Genomic DNA, 22,582 nt, shown 5'->3' with positions numbered 1-22,582 from the left:
AGGCGGTTCAGCACCAGGCAGTCATCCCAGAGATATAATCTCTCCTATGCCGTCACACATGAACAGGGATCACTCAGTGAATGGAGGCGGTAAACAGGCAGCGGTTCACAGATTTAACGACAGCCCATTTATACAAGCCGATCGTCGTCTGATTATTATGCTTGTAGAAATTTAACGACTGATTATTGCTCATTAGCCAGTCGCTGCCGGCATTTACACTGAACGATTAGCGTTCAGATTTCGGCGATCCCTTACAGTCTGCATGAACTCAGTGCTTCCGGCTGGTAGACAGAATATTAGAATGGAATATCGGGAAGCATTCAAGGAAATTTTCTAGTTCTGTGCGAGAGAGATCTCTCCCCGCTGACCCCCCGCATTTGCTCAGACGAGTATCTGCCTTAAACGAGGGAGCTCGCTCATCTCTAATCACAAGGTATCCAGGCCCAGAGACAGCAAAGCAGCTCCAAACCATGATGCTCCTTCCACCAGACTTCACAGTTGGGATGAGGTTTTGGTGTGCATTGTTTTTTCGTCTAGATATGCAGATTTGTGCTAAAAACGCCCGCTTTTGTCTCATCTGTCTATAGAACATTTGACCATGCTTCTAGGAAAACAACTAGGTGGTTTCAGGCAAATATGAACTGCAACTGCTTTTTAGACAGCAGCGGCTTCTTTCAGGTTTCAGTGTTTTTCTAAAAGTGGACAAACAGAGGTTTCTGCAGTTTGAAGGGTCTTCTGCTGGGTCCTTTCTCACCTCTTTTAGGATTACCCGTTGTGTACTTAGAATACCCTTAAAGAGTAATGAATGGTGTGGCATCGTGCATGTGCAACTGCCACTTTTCACGTCACTGTGGCGAGTGCAGTGATGAGAAGTCAGGGGACATCGGATCCTAATGTTCTGGATTGGTGGGGGTCTCAGCAGTGAGAACCCTGCTGATCAGGCTTTTATCACCAATCCTTTGGATAGGTGCTAAAACGTTAACCTTAGTACACAACTCCTTTACTCACACGTCCACTGCTAGGGAGAGTAGTCACAGTACTTTAAGGGGTTGTACCAGAATAGCAAGTTATCCCTTAAACACAGGATACGGAATAACTTGCTGATCAGTTGGGGTCTCATCACTGACTGCCAAGTACCTAAGCAGCACAACCACTTGGATATTTTTGGCACTCCCATTGAAATGAATGGAACGCAGACCGTGCATACTCTGCCAGCAATCCATTCAGAATGATGCCACTGCGGGAGGAGAAGAGACCCTCACAGTGACAGGAGAGCGGGACACTGCATGTCCTGTTCTCCAGATTGGCAAGTTACCCCCGATCTATAATTGATCTTTAGAGCAATCACTAAGGAGACTATTGGCCAGTGTAAAAGTACCCTAATAGGTTTTCACCTCCGGCAGACCTGTGGGGCCTTTATTAGGTCTGCGGCTGTTCTAGTGCTCAGTCTCACCATCACAATTGTTGCAGCAGGAATCTAAATCTACTAGAAGGTTGCCAAGGAGAAATTCAGCAACTTCCCTGCTATTCTTCAACACATCACAAACTATTGTACCATTCTGCATAGTCTGGATCCTATTCACAAAATACAAGATTGGCCGATACAGAGTGAATCCAAATCCCCCACCCTCCCGCACCCCCAGAGGTTTGCAGTATTTTCAGACTGCTTTTGCAATTCAGGTCCTTTAAGTTATTCAATTATAGCATTACTATTTGAGGAATTCTTTTAGCTGGAGTGTCACTAAGTATATGGAAAAGCTTAACAGTAATATATTTGGATTCAAATCTACCCGACAAGCATCTGATCGGCCCCAGCATGAGCCATAAGCACAAGTGCCACCAGAATCTGTCCCACCTCTGCCGATGGAAAGCAAGCGGCACTTGGATTTGTTGACGTTAACTGTTGTCAAAGCAGACGGGAACCACCCCAAGTAAATTAGACCAGCGGGTGCAATCACCTAAACAGACCAGTGTGATCACTGCTCGGCATACAAATGCACTGCTGGGAACGAGACGAAATATAAGCCGCTGACATTTACACAATGCGGCAGAATAACCACAACTGAGTGAATTAAAAGGGCTGAATCGTACAGGTCAGAGGAGGAAAAAGCAAACAAATTACATTGGAAGGACATCTGCAGACCCTTTAAGTAGGACAACCGCAAATGCAGAATGGCACTTCTCAGAGAGTCCTTCTTGCCAGTAAGAAATACCTTGAGGGATCAGAGATACTCCAACTACATTGTTACATTTCCTGCTGGGAAGGAAAAAGTATCCACTCATTTCTTCTGACTTGTAGAGTCATAGACGGTGTGAAGTATTTATCTAGACTGGGTTCTACCCTACACCCCCCACCCTCTTTAAATTTGGCACCCAAATGCTCACCTATATAAGTATGTTCCGACAGGTTGCAGTCTGCAATAATTCATATGGCAATACCCTAATAAAAGCAGTGAAATCCGGGAGAAATCCAAACACTTCACAGCTCAGAAAGTCAGGGAGTATCTGGGATTCTGCAAGCCATCGTGATCCAGACCATGACCGATTTGCATACAGCAAGGGATAACTTTAGAACCAAATTGCAGAGGTACAGGGGCTCATTATGAAAAGAGAAGGCATGAGAAGGGATTAATTGTTCGTCACCTGTCGGTCAGTGACATCAGTTTTGGGGCCGAGATGCTGCTGACAAGTTGCCTGTAATCTAAGGTTTAAAATGTTCCTCCGCTTAAAAAAATATTAAATGTATCTTTTAGCGGTTTATATATGTAGTTACTGAGCACTATTTCCTATTTACTTGTGAGGCCCTGGATTAGTCTGTTCATATCTCGTTCAGGCCTCCAGCGCCAGATTTCCTCTGAATCGCCAAAAAACATATGCAGACGGAAATCTAGATGGAAGCAGTCTATTCTCTGCAACACAAGTGGTGGAAACAAACAGAACCTTACTTGGATGGAGACCTTTATCACTCTTCATTTGAGTCATGGAAGCCTAAAGCCGGGCTCAGAAGACTGGAGTTGAACTGCGGATTCCGCAATCGGCGTCCGGGCGGACTTTCCGCGGTAGCACAGGCACTGAAAGGCATGCATTTTCAAATGGTCCTTCACACTCGCAGATACGAATTGCGCATTCTGCTAGCAGAAGAAAAAAAAACAACATGCAGCATGCTCTCTTTTACTGTGGAGTCTGTGCAGATGACCTCCATGGATGTCAATGGAGACGTCCGACCGCAGTCCATATGGGCTGTGGGTACTTGTGTCATTGTAAGAAACAGCGTGGGAAATACAAACAAACAAAAAAAAAAAAACTGTACTGCGTATGAGCGCCTGCGAGCCTCCGCAATACAATTAAGTGAGGTGCACAGTGTTACCATCTAAGTTATCCATGGCTTAAAACAGGCTAATAAATAAATAAATTTAAAAAAAAGAAGAATCAAGGAATGAAGTTGGTAAGAAAATATTACCAGAATGTTTCTGCTGCTGACAGGAGGATTTCCCAAAACAACCCTACATTTTTGAGTTGCTATTTAAATGGTCACGGTCATTTCAACAAACTTTGCAAAAATCAATAGTACAGGAAAAACGTTGCAAGATCTTACCAACTTATCAGGCGCCTTTCTTCTCTCTTGTAAACTGCTGACTCACTCTGAAATACTACTAAAATCTGTATTGTTTACAGGACGGACTAATAAATGTTCACTGACAGATCAGATTACATGCTACCCCTAGAAATCTACGGGAAGAGGAGGAAGTACAGAAGCCGCGTAAGGGCACATTCATATGAACGATATTCTGGCACAAGATTTGCGTGATGCGCTCGAATCTCACACGAATATGAAATCAATTCTTTTGAATGAATTCGTTCGCATGATTTTCACTCATTTAATGGACAATAAAAGGTCCATTAAATTAAATTTATCAGCAATAATAGCCCAACTGCAGCAGCTCAACTAGGGTCATTGCCACCTCAGTCAACTAAAAAGAGAGAGGTAAAAGGTGTGCAAACAGGCTAAACAAAGCATCCACCACAAAGCTCAGGCGTTACTGACATAGGTGCGGTGTGAAAAATGAAAGAAAATGACGCCAGGCATTGGACTGTTTGAACTAAACTAAACTAGCAATGGTCTTGGGAAATATAATATTTCATACGCCGGTCTTGGTGCACTGCGCGTTGGAGGAAGAGGTGGCAAATGTACTAAGACACAAGCCTCACTCAATACATGTGGCTCATTTTAGGCCATCTATGTGCAAAGAAAAAAAAAACAAAAAAAAAAAAAAAAAACACGCAACACAAAATCTACGGCAGCTATGAGCTGGTGATTACCGCTATAATTTACATCAGCTGCTGCCATAAATCTGTCAGGCTTCCGGCAGCCATATCCCTCCCACTTTTTTACAAGAGTGTCCCGGGTGGCGTAGAAAGGCTAAACGGTCTCCATTTTTTTAATACAGGCAATACTGATATTTTTGTCACAATTATGGCACAAAGGATTGATAATTCCCCCTAACATGCCTATTCAGCAAGCCCAAACCCATACCATGTTTATGTAATAGCCAGCAATAGAGTAAAGCCGGCTTCACATGGACGTATTTGCGCACGCAATACGCAGTGAGAAGACCCACTATTTCAATAAGTTCATTCACACGTGCGTATTTTGTCCATGCAAAAAAAAAAAAAAAAGATAGAACATGCTATATCCTTCTACGTATTTGTACACCTAAGGTCCCCTTAGAGGTCAATGTAGGGTGCTCAAGACGCTTGGAGATGCATGAAAAAGACTGCGTAATTGTGTTGGAAGAAGAACACATCTGGAACCAATTAGTCATTTTAAATCGGTGTTTGTCCCAAGCAAACGAGTATGCCCTGCATGCAGAAACAAGTATGTGGATACGCACGCAAAAAAAAAAAAAGCCTCCTTCATAGCGCAAAAACATTTCGCTAAGGCACGTGCCATTGCGCTTATGTCCATGTGAAGCCTTTCTAAGTGTGCAACTATAGACTGCACTGAAACTAGTAATGGTGTATTCAGATGGTGCCGTTAAAAAACGCACCGCACACCACATACGGTATTAGAGATCTGACATGGTTTGACACAGTTGTAGCAAAACAAGGACTAACAACCCACCACTTTTTTAAATGCAATTTTAACCGCATGGTCTGCATGCACCCTTAAGGCGCTTTTACACGTAACAGATTATTCCACAAGATATTGAGGAATAATCCGCTGTGAAAATTCATGTGTCAAAAGCGAGTTTTAATGCAGAATTAAGCCATACATAAACCTGCGTCACAATATGCATTGTAGTTGTATGGATTTTTCTGCACGGCAAAAGATAACATAGCGTCTGCAGGATATTTCGATACGTGTTAAAGCCCCCGCTACTAGTTTAATTTCAGTCTAGTATATAGCCGTGACATCACACGTCTTTCTGTCAGGTAAGCTTCAGGGACTTCACAAGTGACAGAAGGGGTGTTCAGACATTTTTTTTCTATTGATAACATAGATAGATCATCAAGAGATGATATGTGGAGGTCTACCGCTGGGGATCCCCACCGATCAGCCAATTCCCGCCACACACTGCTGTCAGTATGGACAGCGCATGGAGCAGATGGTGCTGTCCGTACTGCAGCAGCCCGGGTTGTAATGCAGGCACTAGTCCTATTAAATTCAAGCTCCTGTGACATTACCAGCAGTACAGACTTACCGCACTACACGTACCATTATCTTAGTAGTTGGAAATCAAGGAGGCCATGTACGGTTGTTGGTGTTCGCCTCTACAGAGGCATTAGTAGAACAGCTAGACAGAAAGACCAACCTGGCTGCCAGGCTCATGATAGACTGGAGTGCAGCCAGTGTACTTAAAAGAATACCACTTAGTAATGCATTAAAGTAATTAAGGCGATAAATGATTGGCCCTTGGATTACAGTTTAGCTGTGTCACTGGTAAGGTACAGACAGAAGTTAGACATAAGACATCTCATTATAAACATAGGGCTAAGATGTGACCTCCACCAGCAAAGTTGGTGCTGAACCACTGCATGCCCTTCTTCTAAGGACTCATCTACATGCCCATTTTATGGCTCCATTTAGTACAAAGCTGTAATAGGGCTTCAAACCAGATGCAAAGCCTCTAGTGTACTTTCATATGTCTCCCAGTTCCAACAAAGTTTACTTGTCAGTTTCTGAAAAAAAAAAAAAAGCTTCGTGGCATGCTCCATTGGCTTCCAAATGTACGGAGACAGAAGGTATATGAAGGCAGGTGAAAGTACACAGGTGAGCTCCGTAGAGGGCTAAGCCCAAGCAAGAGGAGGACCTGAGATATTCTCACTTTGCTTCTTCTCAGTAAAAAAATAATTTAGCATTGTGTTCCGTACATAAGTGGAAAGTGTGATTGTTCTCAGTGAGAGAAACCAAGTAATCTTGTAGATATGATACCTTTTAATGCCTAACAAAAATACATGATGTTATAGCAAGCTTTCAGGTTTTCTATCAATCCTTCATTAGGCTAAAATTCATTTTACCCTGAGGAAGGATTGATACACAATCCGAAAGCTAGTTGTTTGCCATTAAAAGGTATCATATCTACAAGATTACGTGGTTTTTCTTGCTGGGAACAATCACATTTTGCTCCACTGGCTAACACGGTACCAAACCTTTTTTTGTTGTACATAAGTGCTGTGACGTGTGCCCGGTATGGTCTTGCCACCTCTTCTCTATATATGACCTTCATATAACAGCTTTCCCAGACATGGATTATATACTTTGCGTTTGCCCTGTGACAACACACAACACAGAATAGAAACTACTCACGTTTTTCATCATCTGCATGGACTAACGATGCCGCTCTTGACAATACGTCTAATGGAGTCTCCATTCCTGGGAAGACCCTATAAAAGCAAAAAAAAAAAAAAACACAAGTCAATGGAAAAAATAATTTTTTATACTTTTTGATTAAATAAATAAAATATTAGTTATCTATGGGCACGTAACAAGTGCTGTACCTTTGCAATTACATTGCGTATGTGCGGGGTTTATACGCAAGGTCGGTAAGCAACAAAGCGGGAGGTAATTGCATGAGATGAGCTGTCGTACGCAGTGTAAAAGCGCTGCCATACGTGGCGATATGCCTGCTCACCACCTCCTCACACAGTGGTAAAAGGCTCTGCTCACTTTACCTCTGACTGAAGGCTGAGATGCATGCTGTTGTATAAACACAATGTGGCACCTATAGGACTACATAGTAAATTAAAAACACACACACAACCGTGCGACATGTCTTTTTCTGCACTCTTGTGCATGGAATAGTGTAGTCTACTGCTTTATTCAGTACAAGAATAAAAAATAAAAAAAATTATGTGGGTGCAAACTGGCTCGGCATACGCCAAAAGGATACAGGTGTGCAACCAAGCGCCTCGGGAACGAACGGAGGTGAAGGGCTCCCTGGATTGCAGCTGCAGCATGAGTTTACTGGCCTGCCAGGACCTGCAGCCCATCCAGCTCTGCAGCCTATCAGCTACAGTGGAAGTCACCCCATCAATCTTTACTCCAGCAGTCCTTCCTGGTGGAGTCAAGATACAATAATACCAAGGAAACTTTCAGCATACACAGACCTCATGGATACATTTGGCGCTGGAACTTTCCCATTGTGTGTAAAGAGGAGGTGAACACACCCATATCTGCACAGGTGGCAAGGGTTCTCACTTGGAGGAACCATGCCAGGAGTCCCCAATAATACGATCAAGAAGGTAAGTAAGGCTCATACACATACAGAGCCATGAGCAGGAGCATAGCTAGAATCGGTGTGGTTGCACACACACTAGTTTTACTATACACAACTAGTACTATAAAATGATAGCCGAGCCCCCCACCCCTTATGAGCATTGTGACTCTCCTTTTGCTCTTTGCTATGGACATATCTCTGTGTGTGAGATAGTCAGATAGTCTTACACACACACACGCACGCGCACACGCACACACCACTTTCCAGCTATTATTGGCCAGCTTTCTGACACAATAGATATTTCCACTGCCACTGGTTCAAGTTAGTTGACGCTAGTGAATTTTGGAGATTTCTAGTTAAAAGGGGTTTCCTCGAGTTAAAAACCATTAAAATGGGCAGCAGGCAGACAAGTGTGTAAAACAGCAAAACACAAACTAAGGACACTTTCACACAGCCAAGAAAATGGGGCAAGATTTGTGCACTGCGGAACACACAAATATGCACAGAATTCTTTTGAATGGGGTTATACGGATGCGGTTTTTTCCCCGCACTGCGGTGCGAGAAAAAAAAAAATTGCATCACGTCCTGTCTTCCTTGTAACGTATCGCACATTGTTTTTAATGATGTCGAAAAACACATTGCATGCCATGCGATATTCACACAAGTGCGATGCAGGTTTCCCAGGATTGCAACTGTACTGAAGTGATGGGAGGAGTTTTTGAAACAATGCACATTGCACGTGTACGGGTGTGATATGGGAATAAGTCTCACAGCCCGATATGGCACTCTCTCGTGTTAAACTAGCCTAAGACTCACCTTTTAAATGTCCCATGACTCCCGCGCCACCGACCCATTCCTGGCGGCTCATCGTCCATACGAACTCTGGCCTTAATGGTCACATGTGCATGAACAGAATGTAGCTACTGCAGGAGCGGAGTGGACCAGAACAGTTGCACAGCTATTAAAAGGAGTTTTCTTCATTTTACATACTTATCTGCTCATTTTTTAAACCTCTTATAACTCCTTTAATATAAAATTCCTCTTTTTTTTTAAGGAAGATGGTTGCAGGTCCAGCAGATTAAACACCCCAATAGTGGTCTTTGGCATGGGAACTATAGGCTGTCACAGCTTTCTCTCACTAGTCCATTAGCTACAATGGAAAGACGACAGTCTTCGAGTTTACAGTGTTTAGAACATGCAGACATGTTTCCCCCCCCCCCCCCCTTCAGACATCAGTCACCCATTCAAGTCAATGGATACACACACAAAATATATATATATGTGATAAAAAACAGATTACATATGCAAGAAAAACAAAAAGGACACATGCAACGCACACAGATGAAAAACAGAAATACGTATGGATTAAAATTGGTCTGTTTTTTCCCACTAACCAAAATTGGACAGGCGAGTCTGTATAATGGAGGCAGAAACTGATTACTGTATGTGTGCGAGTTACATACCGAGACAGTGCAATGATTATTACTGTACAGATTGCCGTAGTTTTTCTTCTAGTCATTATATCCTACACTTCTGTTCAAAGTTGCAAAGCGGAACATTTCTGTTTTCCGGTTGAGCAAGAACACCACCTGTGACGCGATGTTGGCAGGATTAAACAAATGCAATCCTATTGTGTGGCCACAGAAGCGCTAGAACAGGTATTGTTACCAGATTAAGAACCCTCCAAAAACCCACCAACAGCTCTTACAGCCAGTAAACCAGAGCAATGGAAGATGGAGTTAACCATTGCACGCCACATGGATTCACTTCATGAAGCTACAGAATCTGTACAGTGCAGGAACCAAGCCAGACCTGTAACTGTATCAATGCCTAGTTTTACCACTTAATAACAATGGTATAAGATCCAGAAACATCAATAAGAAATTGCAAATTGGTGTAAACATCTGTCGGCTGAACGGGAAGGTGGATTTAGCCAACTAGTCATAACCCAAAGAAGAATAAGCTTTGGTGATGGTGACCAGAAGTGAGGGGCAGCCAAAAATGTCAGCTAAGCGAGGGTCCTATCTCCAGAACCGAGACATATCTAAAAAACAGGGGGAGCTCTGACCTTGGTAATACCACGGGAGTCGCATTTTTCTCCATTCACTCATATATTCATAAGGGAAAATGAAATATAACACGAGATGCAGATGGATAATTTGAACCCCCACTAAGTATCATCTGCCTAAAGGCTGGTTTACACCAGCAGATGATCGCTCAAACGACAGTTCGAGTGACAACTTTGAACGATCATTTTGCATAAACTATTAAGTAGCTACTCAGCTACTTAATAGCAATTAAGTGTGCAAATGAAGTCTTCCCTGAATGCAGGTAATAGCCTGAGGGCTATTATCTGCGTTTAGATCCTTTGTTCTCCATTGAGAAACAACTCTATCAGCACTACCCCCTGGAGAACTGCTGATAAGGCTGAAGGACGATTTTATGTTGGAGTGAATTTAACGATCAGCTAGCACTGCCCAAAAAGAGCATGATGGGCGCACTTTTAGACGCACCGTCTAAATGAGCCCTTACAAAGAATACAAATGTGTAATAAGTGCCCGTAGTACCCTCCACGTGCCACTATGCAGAGCCTGAGCATACAGTACTGACATCTTACGCCTAGTAACAACGTCTTATAATACAAAGTAATGTGTACTGTTATTAACAGAACCGGCGTCGCGCCTTCACCTCTCCTACCGCCAGAGAAAATAACGCAGTCGCATTCAATGTACCTTTGGGATAACAATCGTATGAACATAATGTGACCACTCCAGCCTGGGGGCGTTCTGGCAGAGCTCTGATATTAGCAGTAATGTTCACGGCTAATCATAGGTGGCCACCGGTTCATTTTCTGCAGGCGCTCAAGTGGAAAAAGAACACTTGCTGAACCTACCAGTAGTAGGAAAACTTCGTAAATGTTAAAAACCCCGATATTATCCTAATACTGGACCATTAAAAAGCCAACAATGCAGCAGAAAGGGCGCAACAGATGTAATGTACAGGAAAACAGTCTCATGACAGATCTGTACGCTACAAGCATCTCTGATGCAACTGTCCACCAACGTAATGGGGGTTATTTTACCAGTATGTACATGACCAGCTTTCCTAACTAGACAACAGATGAACAAAACACTAAGTTTTGGAGAATTTTCAAACAGTGTTTTCTAAGCTAAAAATCAGATGGGGATTTTGGTGCAGTTTCGTGTATTTCACCCCCCTCATTTAAAAGGTGTGAAACCCCCTGTGAGAATACAAAGCATAAATTGTCATTTCCTGAGGCCGGCCCACACATCAGGCCATTTCCTGGGGACAGCCAATAAGGAAAATGTTTTAAAGGGTCTGACATTGTTTGGCAGGAATGCTGCCATCCAATAGGTGGCGCTAAAAAGGTATTGTTCCATCTCCTTTATTTGCATATATTTTCCAGAGGAGCTTCCATGGCCTTACGAGTCTCCTCATACACCTTCTAGATGCTCTCCTTAAGGAGACACGATTCCCTTCCGGACTGTGGACAGCCTGAACACATGGATCAGCTAGTGTGGAAACCACACCAAGAAATAACATTTCATGCCAAATTCTGCGGCATGAACAAGGCTTTAGAACACAAAACATCATAAATAGGGTTCCTCAAGCGGACGCCCACTCCATTAGCCTGTCCACGGGCATAGAGATATCCCGCAGATGATCTACGCTGCGGGAGCCGTCGCTGGTGAGCAGGAGACAACTGACGGTTCTCCACACTGAGCCTATCTGACAGATGGGCTCACCGAGGAGAATCACGGCATGCTACGATTTGAATCCCACGAGCGGAGAATCGCTATGTTTCTCAGCTCGTGGACGCCACGGCTGCGCTTTCCACAGCATCGCTATGGAAAACTTCAGACAGCGTGATTCTCTGGCGGTTTATCGCCAACGGAAATACGCCTGTGGACATGCAGCCTAAGGCCAGTTTCACACAGCCGGGAATGTCTTGAGTTTGGTGCGTTGCGAGACGCGTAAATATGAACTCCATTCTTTTGAAAAAAAATCATAGCATGTCCTATTTTTCCACGTTCCTCTGAACGCATCACCCACCGTTTTTAATAGGACAGAAAAACTCATCATGCTAGGTTTCCCATTGAAAAACAATGGGAAACACTTGCTGATCTTCTAACACGTCTGAAAGCCGCGCCGGAGGATCACTACTTCACAGTAGTGAGGAGTTGTTCTTGCCAGAGATATTGTAGGTTCAAACTTAACCGAGGGTGATAGCTGTATTAGGTTTTTATGTTCTCTTGGTGTTTATTCTTCTTGCTCTTCTATTTCTCTGGCAATGAAAGAACAAGTGTGGTGGATCAGTTGTTAGCACTGCTGCCTTGCAGTGCTGGAGTTGTAGGTGCAAATCTGATCAAGGCAGATGGCTGTACCAAGTTTTTTAATGCAGAGGTTGCCCGAATGTAATTTGAACCTATGGCCCCCGCATTGCAGTGCTAACCAGATTCATTGAAGAGCCACAACCACCTTCTTTTTAAATGCCGAAAAATGGATATAAAAATGCTTTCCATTTCGCTTCTGCTTTCTGATTTCCATTTTTAATAAGTCTGGATTAGAGATGAGCGAACGTACTCGGTAAGGGCGATTTCGCAATCGAGCACCGCGATTTTCGAGTACTTCACTACTTGGGTGAAAAGTACTCGGGTGCGCTGTGGGGCGGGGGGTTGCAGAGGGGAGTAGCAGCAGGGGAACAGGGGGGAGCCCTCTCTCTCTCCCTCTCCCCCCCCCCCCCCCGCTCACCCGAGTACTTTTCACCCGAGTAGTGAAGTACTCGAAAATCGGGGTGCTCGATTGCGCCCTTACCGAGTACGTTCGCTCATCTCTAGTCTGGATTAGTCGAAAACACGATAGTGTAGATGTACCCTGTTTCCCTGAAAATAAGAAATAGCATGATTTTTCAGAATTTGAAGATGCTTGAAATATAAGCCCTACTCCAAAATTAACCCCTGCTAACAGTTAATTAAAAAAGTCAATTTAAATAGTGTCCAGGCAGCTATACATGTAAAAAAGTTAAACCTTTTTGAACAAAAAATGAATATAAGACACTGTCTTATTTTTGGGGAAACACTGTAGCCTTTGTGGATTTGTAACAGGGAAGAAATAAATGTAAACAATTCTAACGTGCAGCTACACACAAAAACAGACAAAACAAGCAACAAGCAGGATCACGTATGCAGCTATGTGAAGAAGATTCCGGACTGCAGACGACAGCGAAGCCTCTGCCTCTTGTTTTTCCATAATAAACAGAAGAAAGCACTGGGACACCGCAGCTAATTATTGCTTCACTTCCCACATGGCACATTCCAGAGACGCATCTGACGCATCTCAGCGCTTACTGGAAGAAAGTCCTGTCACCGAACTTCCAGAAATTGTTTCCAGAGAGAATGTCAAAAATGTAGAAGATTTCAGAAATACCACAAGAGCTGAACAATGCGAGAACTCCCAGGACGGCACGGGGAAGAGGAGGACTGTTCTCACATCAGACCCCGATATATTACCGCACTGCATCTATAGGATAGCGCCAATCGTGCTGCAGACACATCAGAGAGTGGAGGACCCCGGTTTTAGATTATTTTACACTAAATAACGGCCGGTCAGCACCATAACCTGAGGGACAGCTACTCTGCACAATGATGAGCACAGCACAGAGTACAATGACCATTACCCATCTCCACACAGTATACAAGGCAATGCATAGCAATCTGCACCTGTGAGGCATGGAGACGGTATGGCGGTGCATGAAGGCTGTATGGCTTCTGTGTATTTCCGCATAGGCTCTGTATGGGATAGAGGAGACATAGGGGGTAAAGTTGAAGCCCTATATACAACTATGGCAGCTCTATTATGGTGCTGTACAGAAGCGAGACATGTTAGAGCGATGTCAACTATTGCCACATATATTGTCACAGGAGGACGCTACTATTCCTTATATTTCGCCTTTTATTACTTGGATCACCATGTACGAAAAAGCATTGAACTCATTAGGTTAAAGGAAATTTGCCTCCAAAATACACTTGTTCCTAGGTAAAGTGACCAGACGTCCTGATTTAGGCAGGACAGTCCCACTTTGGGACTCTCTGTCCCGCTTTCCCCAATGTCCCAAGCGGGACAACCTTTTGTCCAGCTTTCGGGACATCTAGTCACCGTGAAGGCGATTACTAGCCGGTTTGCCACAGCTCCCTAGCTGGTATCCACTCAGTGGCGCTGCTGCGGGACACTGACAGCAATGTGTGCAACCAGGATCCTCCTCCCCTGACCTCTCCTCATTGGTTCACCAGGAGGAGAGGAGAAGGGGTCTGGATGCACAAACTGCCATTAGTGTGTTTGTCCCGCAGCACCAAGCGAAGGAGCAGTGGTGCTCTGAAGACAAGAAGGAGGTAAGTATATCGGTCTCAGGGTTGGGGCTCTTAATACTGGGGCTCCTGTGGGAGTCACTATTACTACTAAGGTCGATATAGGGGACACTATTAGTAATAGTGTCCCCTATATCAGCCCCAGTAGTAATAGTATTACTACGAAGGCCACAGTGGGGGTCACTATTACTACCGAGGCCACTGTGGTGGTCACTATTACTCAATGGGAAAACTTGCATCACACTCGTGTGCACCTAACACAGTGTGATGCTTTGCCCTCCCCATTGAAAAGAATGGGTGATGTGAGAGTATGCCCAAAAATAGGACATGTTGTGTTTTTTCCCCCACATCCTATGGTGCAATATGAGAAAAAAAAACGCTCAAGTGCATGACGACATTCGTATGAATGGGGTTCATATTTGTGCAAGATTCTCGGCCGTGTGAAACCCGCTGTAGGGCTCTCACACTAGCGGTTTTTAACAATGTATTAACGCCAACATCACGGTAACTAACTTTATATTATTGTCAACGGTACATCGCACAGAGCATGTGCAATGAAGACCGCGACATGCAGCATCTTGGTGTGTATTACGTGCACATACACGCCAAGATAGTGTATAGGGGTTTGTCGGCACGCAGCAGTATGCCATGTATTGCGTGCTCCCTGCGAGGTAACATGCTCATGTGTGAGCCCTTAGGATTCTCTGGAGATGCCATTGTTGTAACTCTTGCCGGTTGGATGGGTTCCGGCCAGGATTCAAACACACGGAGCACCACTGTTTATTCTCCCTGAGTCGCACACAAGATGATAAATTAACAATTCCTTAAACCAACATTATTGAGAGCCAGCGTCACATTATCAAATATTCTCAACTACCAGGTTATTATATCAAGGATATAAAAAGTTTGTACACGGGTCAGAAAAAAAAAAAAAAAAAGTTATCTGAACCTGGCAGTGCCCCGTCTCTTGCGCTGGCTGATGTCGGAGGGCAGATTATTCCCCTCTCTCGACCGAAAACGCACAAGTTTAAGTTTTCACCTGAGACCTAATAGAAGGCGTATGGGCACCTTCACTGGTACAGCCGATGCCAGTAAGTATAGCACCTGGCCATTGAGGGAAACAATTGGCTGCAGGGACCACCATAGCTGGATTGGCAGGAGATTGAAGAACGAGTTCCCCTGAAAATGTAAGACCAAAGTGTAAATGAGTACATCATATGATCAGTTATAGTAAAAGGAAAACCACCAACCTTGGAGTCCTCTTCATGTTAATTTATATGGGTTGGAGCAGGAGCATTATAGATAACAGCTATATAAAGCAAACAAAAGCGAGTATGCGAGCTCTGTGTGCTGTAGTCTAAAGTGTGTGATTTGAGATTAGTGACTTTAGATAAAAGTAATATATGCAAGTGAAAGTGCTTATCTAATCTATCTGTACGATCCCCATTTAGAATGTGCTTCATGACTGACAATGCCATCCAGTGTACAACTTGTGCCGTGTATGCAGTCCTTGAAGAGCCGTTCAAGGGTGCATACTGCTATGAGAGGTAAGTGTATTATGTGTTTTTAAGTCCAGATCCTGGATCTAAATGGGCAACTTGCAACACAGAGAGCAGTTTGTGGCTCACTGAGAAGATACTCGCTTGGTTAGATACGGGGTTGGATGGGAGTTCTGGGGTGGTGGATGATCAGAATACTATGGAGCGTTTTGGATGGACCCTCATATACACAGCAGGGTCTAGTGCAGGAGGCTGCCTGGCATCATGCAACAATCTGAGGCAGCTTCCTACTATAAAGCAGCAGGGACTCTGTGCCACCATATGCTTCAAGGAGGTCAAAGCTCTGTAATAATGCATCCAATGGAGCATGCCCAAAATTTTTGCATATAAGAATCCAACAGATAAAACTTCTATAGAAGTCTATGGGTGCTCTAGTACAGTTATGTACAGTCATGTGCATAAGGCCTAAGAGAATTGGAGTTATGAGGTAATCAACTTCCGTGTCGCTGCTTGCCTGGTGACAGAATACTGGAGCTGCTGACAGCGCCAGGAGAACAGCTGTAGGGAATTTGATTTCCCCACAGATCTTCTCCCCCATTACCTAAATTACTCTCATTAACAAAAAGAACAATTTCGGCATTAGAAATGCATTACAAAAATTGCTCACTGTACAATTCCCTAAAATACTGGAATTGCACTTTCGATTTTATTAAAAATTGAGCAACCCCATTTGAGTAACATCCTTTGTTGTGCCATAAACAAGATAGATCTGGTATATACTGTAGTTTTAGAGGTCTTTTCCCTCTAACATTCTATTACTCTAATGCCATTCATACTGATGGGGCATTTAAATATACCATTTAGCATACCACAGGGCACAGTGCCCAGTCTATAAACCAGATGGCATAGAGCACACGCTGACACATCCCCGTTTAGAGGCAGCATCCTACGATGACCTATAAAAAAGCAATTCACTTTCAGTAACTTTGGAAAGTTTGGCAAAAGTCTAAACAGATTTGTAGCTTTGGAAGAAATCTTGGAAAAGAAAAAAATAAATAAATTCTAGAACCTTAGCCATTTAATTAAGTAAATGCTTTGCCCATTTCAAAACGTCCTCAGTGCCTAAAATATTACGTCAGCAGCTCCGAACAGATGGCATGCAGCGTGTTACTTGGCCGGTGCACAGCAAGGGCTGCAATACTGCCATCATGCTTATTACTTGTCTCACCACTAAGGCCGTAGCTATAGGAGGTGCAGAGGCAGCAGTTGCTACCGGGCCTTGGAGCCTCAGGCCGGTCTCACACAACTGAGTTTGATTGCGGAATCCACGCTAGTGACCTGTACGGACGATCCACGGCATTCCGCACACATTCAAACAAATAGAACATCCGAATGTCCACTCATATGTGCAGGTGGTGTTTTCGATTTCCGCTTGGGGAAATTAAATTGCAGCAGGTTCTATTTTTGCGCGGACAGCTTCCATTCAAGTCAATTGCGGGTTTTTTTTGTAGCCCACATTTCGCTATGGAGCATTCTATTCAATGCGATAGCTGTGATTGGTTCATGGAGCACTGCATTGATTGGCTGAGATGCTATGATATTTTCAGACAGTTGGAGCTGCAACGTATGTCCGGTAACCGGAGTTTTCCCTGAAAATGACATTTATTGCCTATCCACAAGATATCATGGGCTATCAAGATCCTTCAAAGCCATTGGACGCAAAATTATACTGAAGAAGTTGTGCCAAGATGTATAACCCCCTCTACTATGTGCTGCCTGGGGCCAACAGCTGATTACACGGGTACCGCTCTCGGCATCCCCAGCAATCAGCCGATATGCCTAGGGAAGCCATGGCCAGTTACACGTTTCCACTGCAGGATGGGCTTTCACATATATAGCCATCCAGTAATAAAAGGATGGCAATAGGTCTGTCAGAATAGGAGCCACTTACTGAGCCGCTGTCCATCCTGGGCAACACAGGGGCACTGCTCTATGATAGGGCATATGAACAGGGGATCCCAACTTGGCGCAACATACCAGACCTTAAACTCACAGCACAGCTTGCATATGAAGCCTGTACCGAAGCCCTTGAAGTGCCTATGACTATACTACAGATAACTTGCAGATCGCCATATACCACCATTGTGCAGCACTGTATTATGAGGGTATTCTTCCATAGAATAAATTCTTTTAGAGGAGGATGCCTCCACAAGAAGACACAATGTTTTTTGCTGTGAATCTCCATATGAACCAAACAGAAAAAAAAAAAAAGTTTGGATGAAATTCGAAGGACACATAGACTACTAGGGGAACCATATTACAGCTCTGAGAATCTACTGTGTACCACAGCCACGCGCATGAGGCCCAACACCCTTCCTGCGGTGGTGCTGTACATCTTCCTCTACTTTTATCTAATGACAAAGTCAAAAGACAGAAAAGAAAGTTAGCGTATAGACCCTGAACAACTTGTATTGTGGGTCACACCGACATTCTGTAGCCATACATGCTGTAAGTGATGCACACCACATATTTGCATGACTCTCTTTTGTATATGCCTGAGGCACATGTGACGCACAGGCCCCATCATGCAAACCAAAGGATTTGAATGGAGAAATTAAACTAACTGACCTTAAAGAGGTATCTCCAAAACTGACTTATAGGATAGGTGATCAACATCTGATCGGTGTGGGTGTGACCACCAAGACCCCCACCGATCCCAAGAACAGAGGTCTTGCGTGCACCTCACTGCATCCCTACAAGGAGATTGAACGATGGGGCTGCACCATTCATTTCAATGGGGTGGACTTGAATGAGCGATTGTCATCTGAGAAATTGCCCCAGAAGAAGACATAGCAGCCATGCTCGCTCCTGCGTAACGCAACAACAGCATCACTGGGACAAGTATCTGGCATCGTTTGCCAGATACAGAAGCAGTAGCTGAAGACTACAAACAAGTGTGGCAGATTGGACAGCACCTGTTAAGTAATGTATTGTTTTTTGTCTTTTTTTAATGTAGCTAGGGCTTATATTCGTGGTAGGGCTTATATTCAATGCAGCGATATCGCACAGAACACAGCTGCGATATCGCTGTCGCCAATGTAAAAGAGGCCGTACAGTCATTGGAAACTATTTTAGCTTCCTGAGGCTGCATTAAAACAAATGATTTTCTCACACAAGCTCTGTCCAATTTCGAGACTAACAGAACTCCCACATAGGACCCATTCATTTTAATGGGCTAATTCACATGAGCGACTTTTTTTTTTTGTTTTTTTGTCCCCCTCAGACCGATAGTCTAATCAAGAAAAATGGCAGCATGACCTCCTTTTTGGGAAATTATTGTTCAAGAATCGTCCATTATTTCCTACGTCCGCGTGAAAAAAAATAATTGCATCGCATTCCTATGCCATGCGATTTGCATGAGTTTTTTTTTTTTTTTTACCATTTCAACTATTAGAACATGTAATTTATTTCTTTCACACATATATAAAAACGCATGTACATTGATGCGAATCACGTATTAATGCCAAGATGCATCGCACATGCAGTTTTTCACCCCTGTGAATTTCCCCAGAATGAATGGACTGCATATGGCCAGCTATGGGGTAAGGGACCAGAGGCGGAGTACTTACACATGGAAAAGGGGGCAGGTTGTGGAAAGACCCTGGGAATGCTTTTTAATCTTGCACCGGGCATTGTTCACAGTTGGACCCCCTGCTGATTAGTGCAAGTCCCTCTGCCAACCCTTGTGCTTCACCCTGGTACAGACAACAGGCACCCAAGACTTACCAGGACATACAGCAGCACAGACAAAAACAAACAACTTCTCTCCAACTTCCTTCATTCAGCCCCAAAATCCAGGCAGCAGCAACAGCAGAGGCAGCCCTCCCCCACAGTGCGAGAGGCTGGAGGCTGATTGCTGCCTCCCCCCCTCCTTTTCCTCCTCCAGTGACATGTGAAAACCTCAGGCAGCCTTTAACTTCAGACTCCTGGCTGTTGAGTAACCCTCTCCCTGCCAGCTGACCTCCAGTCTAGACAAATAGGACACTGGCTGCAAGCTCCCTCCCAGCAGCCCAGGTAATGCCCATCACCACCAGAAAGCATGGCACCAGTCTGAAGAAGTAATAACAGTAGAACATGCTGCATGTATTATTCTATAGACCACCGCATGATGTAATACGCTAATGGGAATCCCCCCATCCATAGACAAGGAGCTAGAGGGGTTGTCCCGGGACATCTACCTTACTAAAAGGGGTGCATTCACGTGGGTGTTATAAGAAAGCGGGGTTCTCTTACCGGTTGACTCCACATGACGATATATTACATAGTCACGCATGGTGCATGGTAATACTAAATTGCCCCTTTAGCAGCTGCTAAACACCGGGAGGCATCCTCTTGAAAAGAGATTGGGGAAATGTATCAATTTTGCACAAGACCCTTTGACTACTTGAAATTTTAAGGGCTACTTACAAGTTAAAGGGGTTGTCCATTTGTAAACTACGTATGACTTATCCTTAGGAAAGACCATTCATAGTAGATCGGCAAGGGTCTGCCGCCAGAGAACCCTGCTGATCAGCTGTTTTCCGAGAGTTGATTTCTGCAGGAAGTAGACTGCTCCATTCCCGCTGCAGTGGCCAGCCTTGTTATTGCATGCTCTTTCCCATTCATATCCATGGGAACTTGGTCTGCAATACCAAGGCTGGCCACTGCAGCGAGAATGGAGCTGTCTACTTTCTGCAGTATATAAGCTCACAGGCCTGACAAACAGCTGATTGTCTGGGTTCCCTGGTTGATGGCCCATCCTGCACATAGGCCATCAATACTTTACAACCCCTTTAAAGTGAGAAGGAGGGGGCGCTTCCGTTGAAACTCCCCTTTATGGCCCAGAACAGATCATTTGCTGGTGGTTTAGATAGAAAAGCCATGGATTTCAATGTGGCGCAATACACAACCTCATTTTATCCCTGTCAGCAAGGACCAAAGAGCCAAATGCATGCTACCTGTCATAACAGATTGGGCACTTGCTAAGTGATCCCTATCAAAGAATTTAACTAGTTGCTGTCCAAGAAACTGCAGTAGCATCACTGGTTTCAGATAAGTGTATGGAAACCCATCCGTAACACGGATCCGTATTACAGACGTTCCATCCATATATCATCAGTATTTGCCGCCATATATTTTTCTAATGGTCAAACAGCAGTCAGTATTTGCCCATTAGAAAGGATTAGTAACATGGAGGCAAAAACGGAAAACAGTCATGCTGTGTTTTTAAAAAATGGCTGCAAAAAATATGACCATCTGAATAGATACGTGGCTTTACAACAGCTCCGTATCGCGGTCCCCAAGACATACACCAAATACGGATCTAAAATAGGTTTTGCTTTTATGACGCCTATTTGCGCGTTGTGTTGCGTTTTTGCGGGCATCTCTGCGGTATTTACTGCACTCTTTGCACACACAAGTAGTGCGCAGCAGCGCGCAAACTGCCCCCCTCATCCCCCCCCAAAAAACGCAACCATGGTAAAAGAAAAAAGGTCAATTAGTGTAACTAGTTTCATATGGTCTATTTCCCTGCGCAAATGCTCAGGAAAATACAACATGCTGCGTATTTTTTTGCGTGATGGAATTGTGCATGCAAAATACGCGCTTGTGAACAAACCCATTTAAGTCAATAGGTTCTATTCACTGCAAGTGCAAATACGGTTGTGTGAATGCGGCGATCGCGATATAAAAAAAAATAAAATATCACCCATGTATAGAAATATCACACACACAGAAAATAATGGGCCGTTTTCTGGCGCAGGTTCCGACCATATCGCCATCAGACAGAAGTCGCCCGTGTAAATACTGCCTAACGCAGATACAGGATACTTGCGACAAGTTGGAACGAGAGAATGACGGTTGTTGGGAGGTGTATCCGAGGAGTCCTGGCCGAGCGGCCAATAATACTGTACATGATAGAACTGGAAAAATAGGGAAATAATGGAACAGCAGGTAAAACCCCAAACTGAGACAATTGTGTAATAATGGAAACAAAGTAGCAAGTTCCCAGGAAGTGCAGAGACAATGTGTCACATCGCAGGGACACGCTGCCCACAAAGGCACCATAAACAGAGTGCCTGTCATGCCGTATACACAGATGAGTAATGTCTGCCTCCACCTCCCAGTATACATGGATACAACTCACCAGAGCAGCAACTTTGGAACGATCCAACGTGCTGGAGTCCGTGATCCCGGGGGGGAAGGCAGTCACTACAGCGGAATCCACCAATAATCTGCCGATTTGCAGATTTCCAAGGTGATTTAAAGGGGGATCCCGGCGGCAGGAATGACAGCAGGGATGAAGAGTCCGTGTTCTTGTAGGTGGAACCCGCCGGGTGATATATAGTGTGAGGAGCTGTTGGGAGACCCCAGGGAGCTGCTAGTTTGGGGGGCTGCAGGGACCCCGGGAAGCTCTTTAGCACAGCGCGGCGCTCCGCAGGAGGAATGTGAGGAATGATGGAATTCTCTTCCTGGCAGGTGGGCAGCGCACTGCGCGCTGATTGGTGGAGCGCCGGCTGAGGTCAGCATAGATTAGCATAATAAGGCGTGACGTCACGCGCCAGCCTGCCGCAGGTAGAAGAGGGAGTGGAAAAGAGGCGGGAGAGTGAGAGTGAGCGCGTGAGGTGGTGGCAGCAGCAGCAGCAGCAGGCGGGGCTCACACAGAGGGAGCAGCAGCAGCCCCAGGTCACACGGCTGACAACAGCTTGGGAGCAGCAGCCCCATGTCACACAGCTGACTTGGAATGACCGTCCTGAGCGCAGACACTGCAGTTACAGCCGCTGCACCCAGGCGGAAGCGTATTAGCGGAATGCACGATGCCTTTTTGCGCGCGCCTCAGCGTATATTTTCTTGTTTTTTACCTCGCACAAGGCCTGCACATTTGCGTGTTGCAAAAAAACCCGGATGCTCATTGAAATGGCCAATTAGTCCAACGCGTTAA

At 44.5% G+C, this 22,582-nt stretch overlaps 1 protein-coding gene across 2 annotated transcripts in view; it reads right to left on the bottom strand.

The window, feature by feature from the left end:
- VGLL4 (vestigial like family member 4) overlaps positions 1–22,100 on the bottom strand; it is an 87,015-nt gene extending 64,915 nt beyond the window's left edge. Inside the window, exons 1-2 of one of the 2 annotated variants that reach the window (XM_066596487.1) lie at positions 21,788–22,100; positions 6,809–6,885 (exon numbers count right to left, since the gene is read on the bottom strand). In XM_066596487.1, coding sequence (XP_066452584.1) covers positions 6,809–6,872 — 64 coding nt within the window. In that variant the 5' untranslated portion in view covers positions 6,873–6,885; positions 21,788–22,100. Of the gene's footprint in view, positions 1–6,808; positions 6,886–19,389; positions 19,454–21,787 lie in introns of those variants that run through there. The other variant, XM_066596485.1, reaches the window with a different exon arrangement.
- Between the last annotated feature and the right edge of the window lie 482 nt (positions 22,101–22,582).

Source organism: Eleutherodactylus coqui, chromosome 3 (assembly GCF_035609145.1).
Source record: "Eleutherodactylus coqui strain aEleCoq1 chromosome 3, aEleCoq1.hap1, whole genome shotgun sequence".
Taxonomy (NCBI): Eukaryota; Metazoa; Chordata; class Amphibia; order Anura; family Eleutherodactylidae; genus Eleutherodactylus; species Eleutherodactylus coqui.
This window is presented reverse-complemented; position numbering and strand designations above follow the sequence as displayed.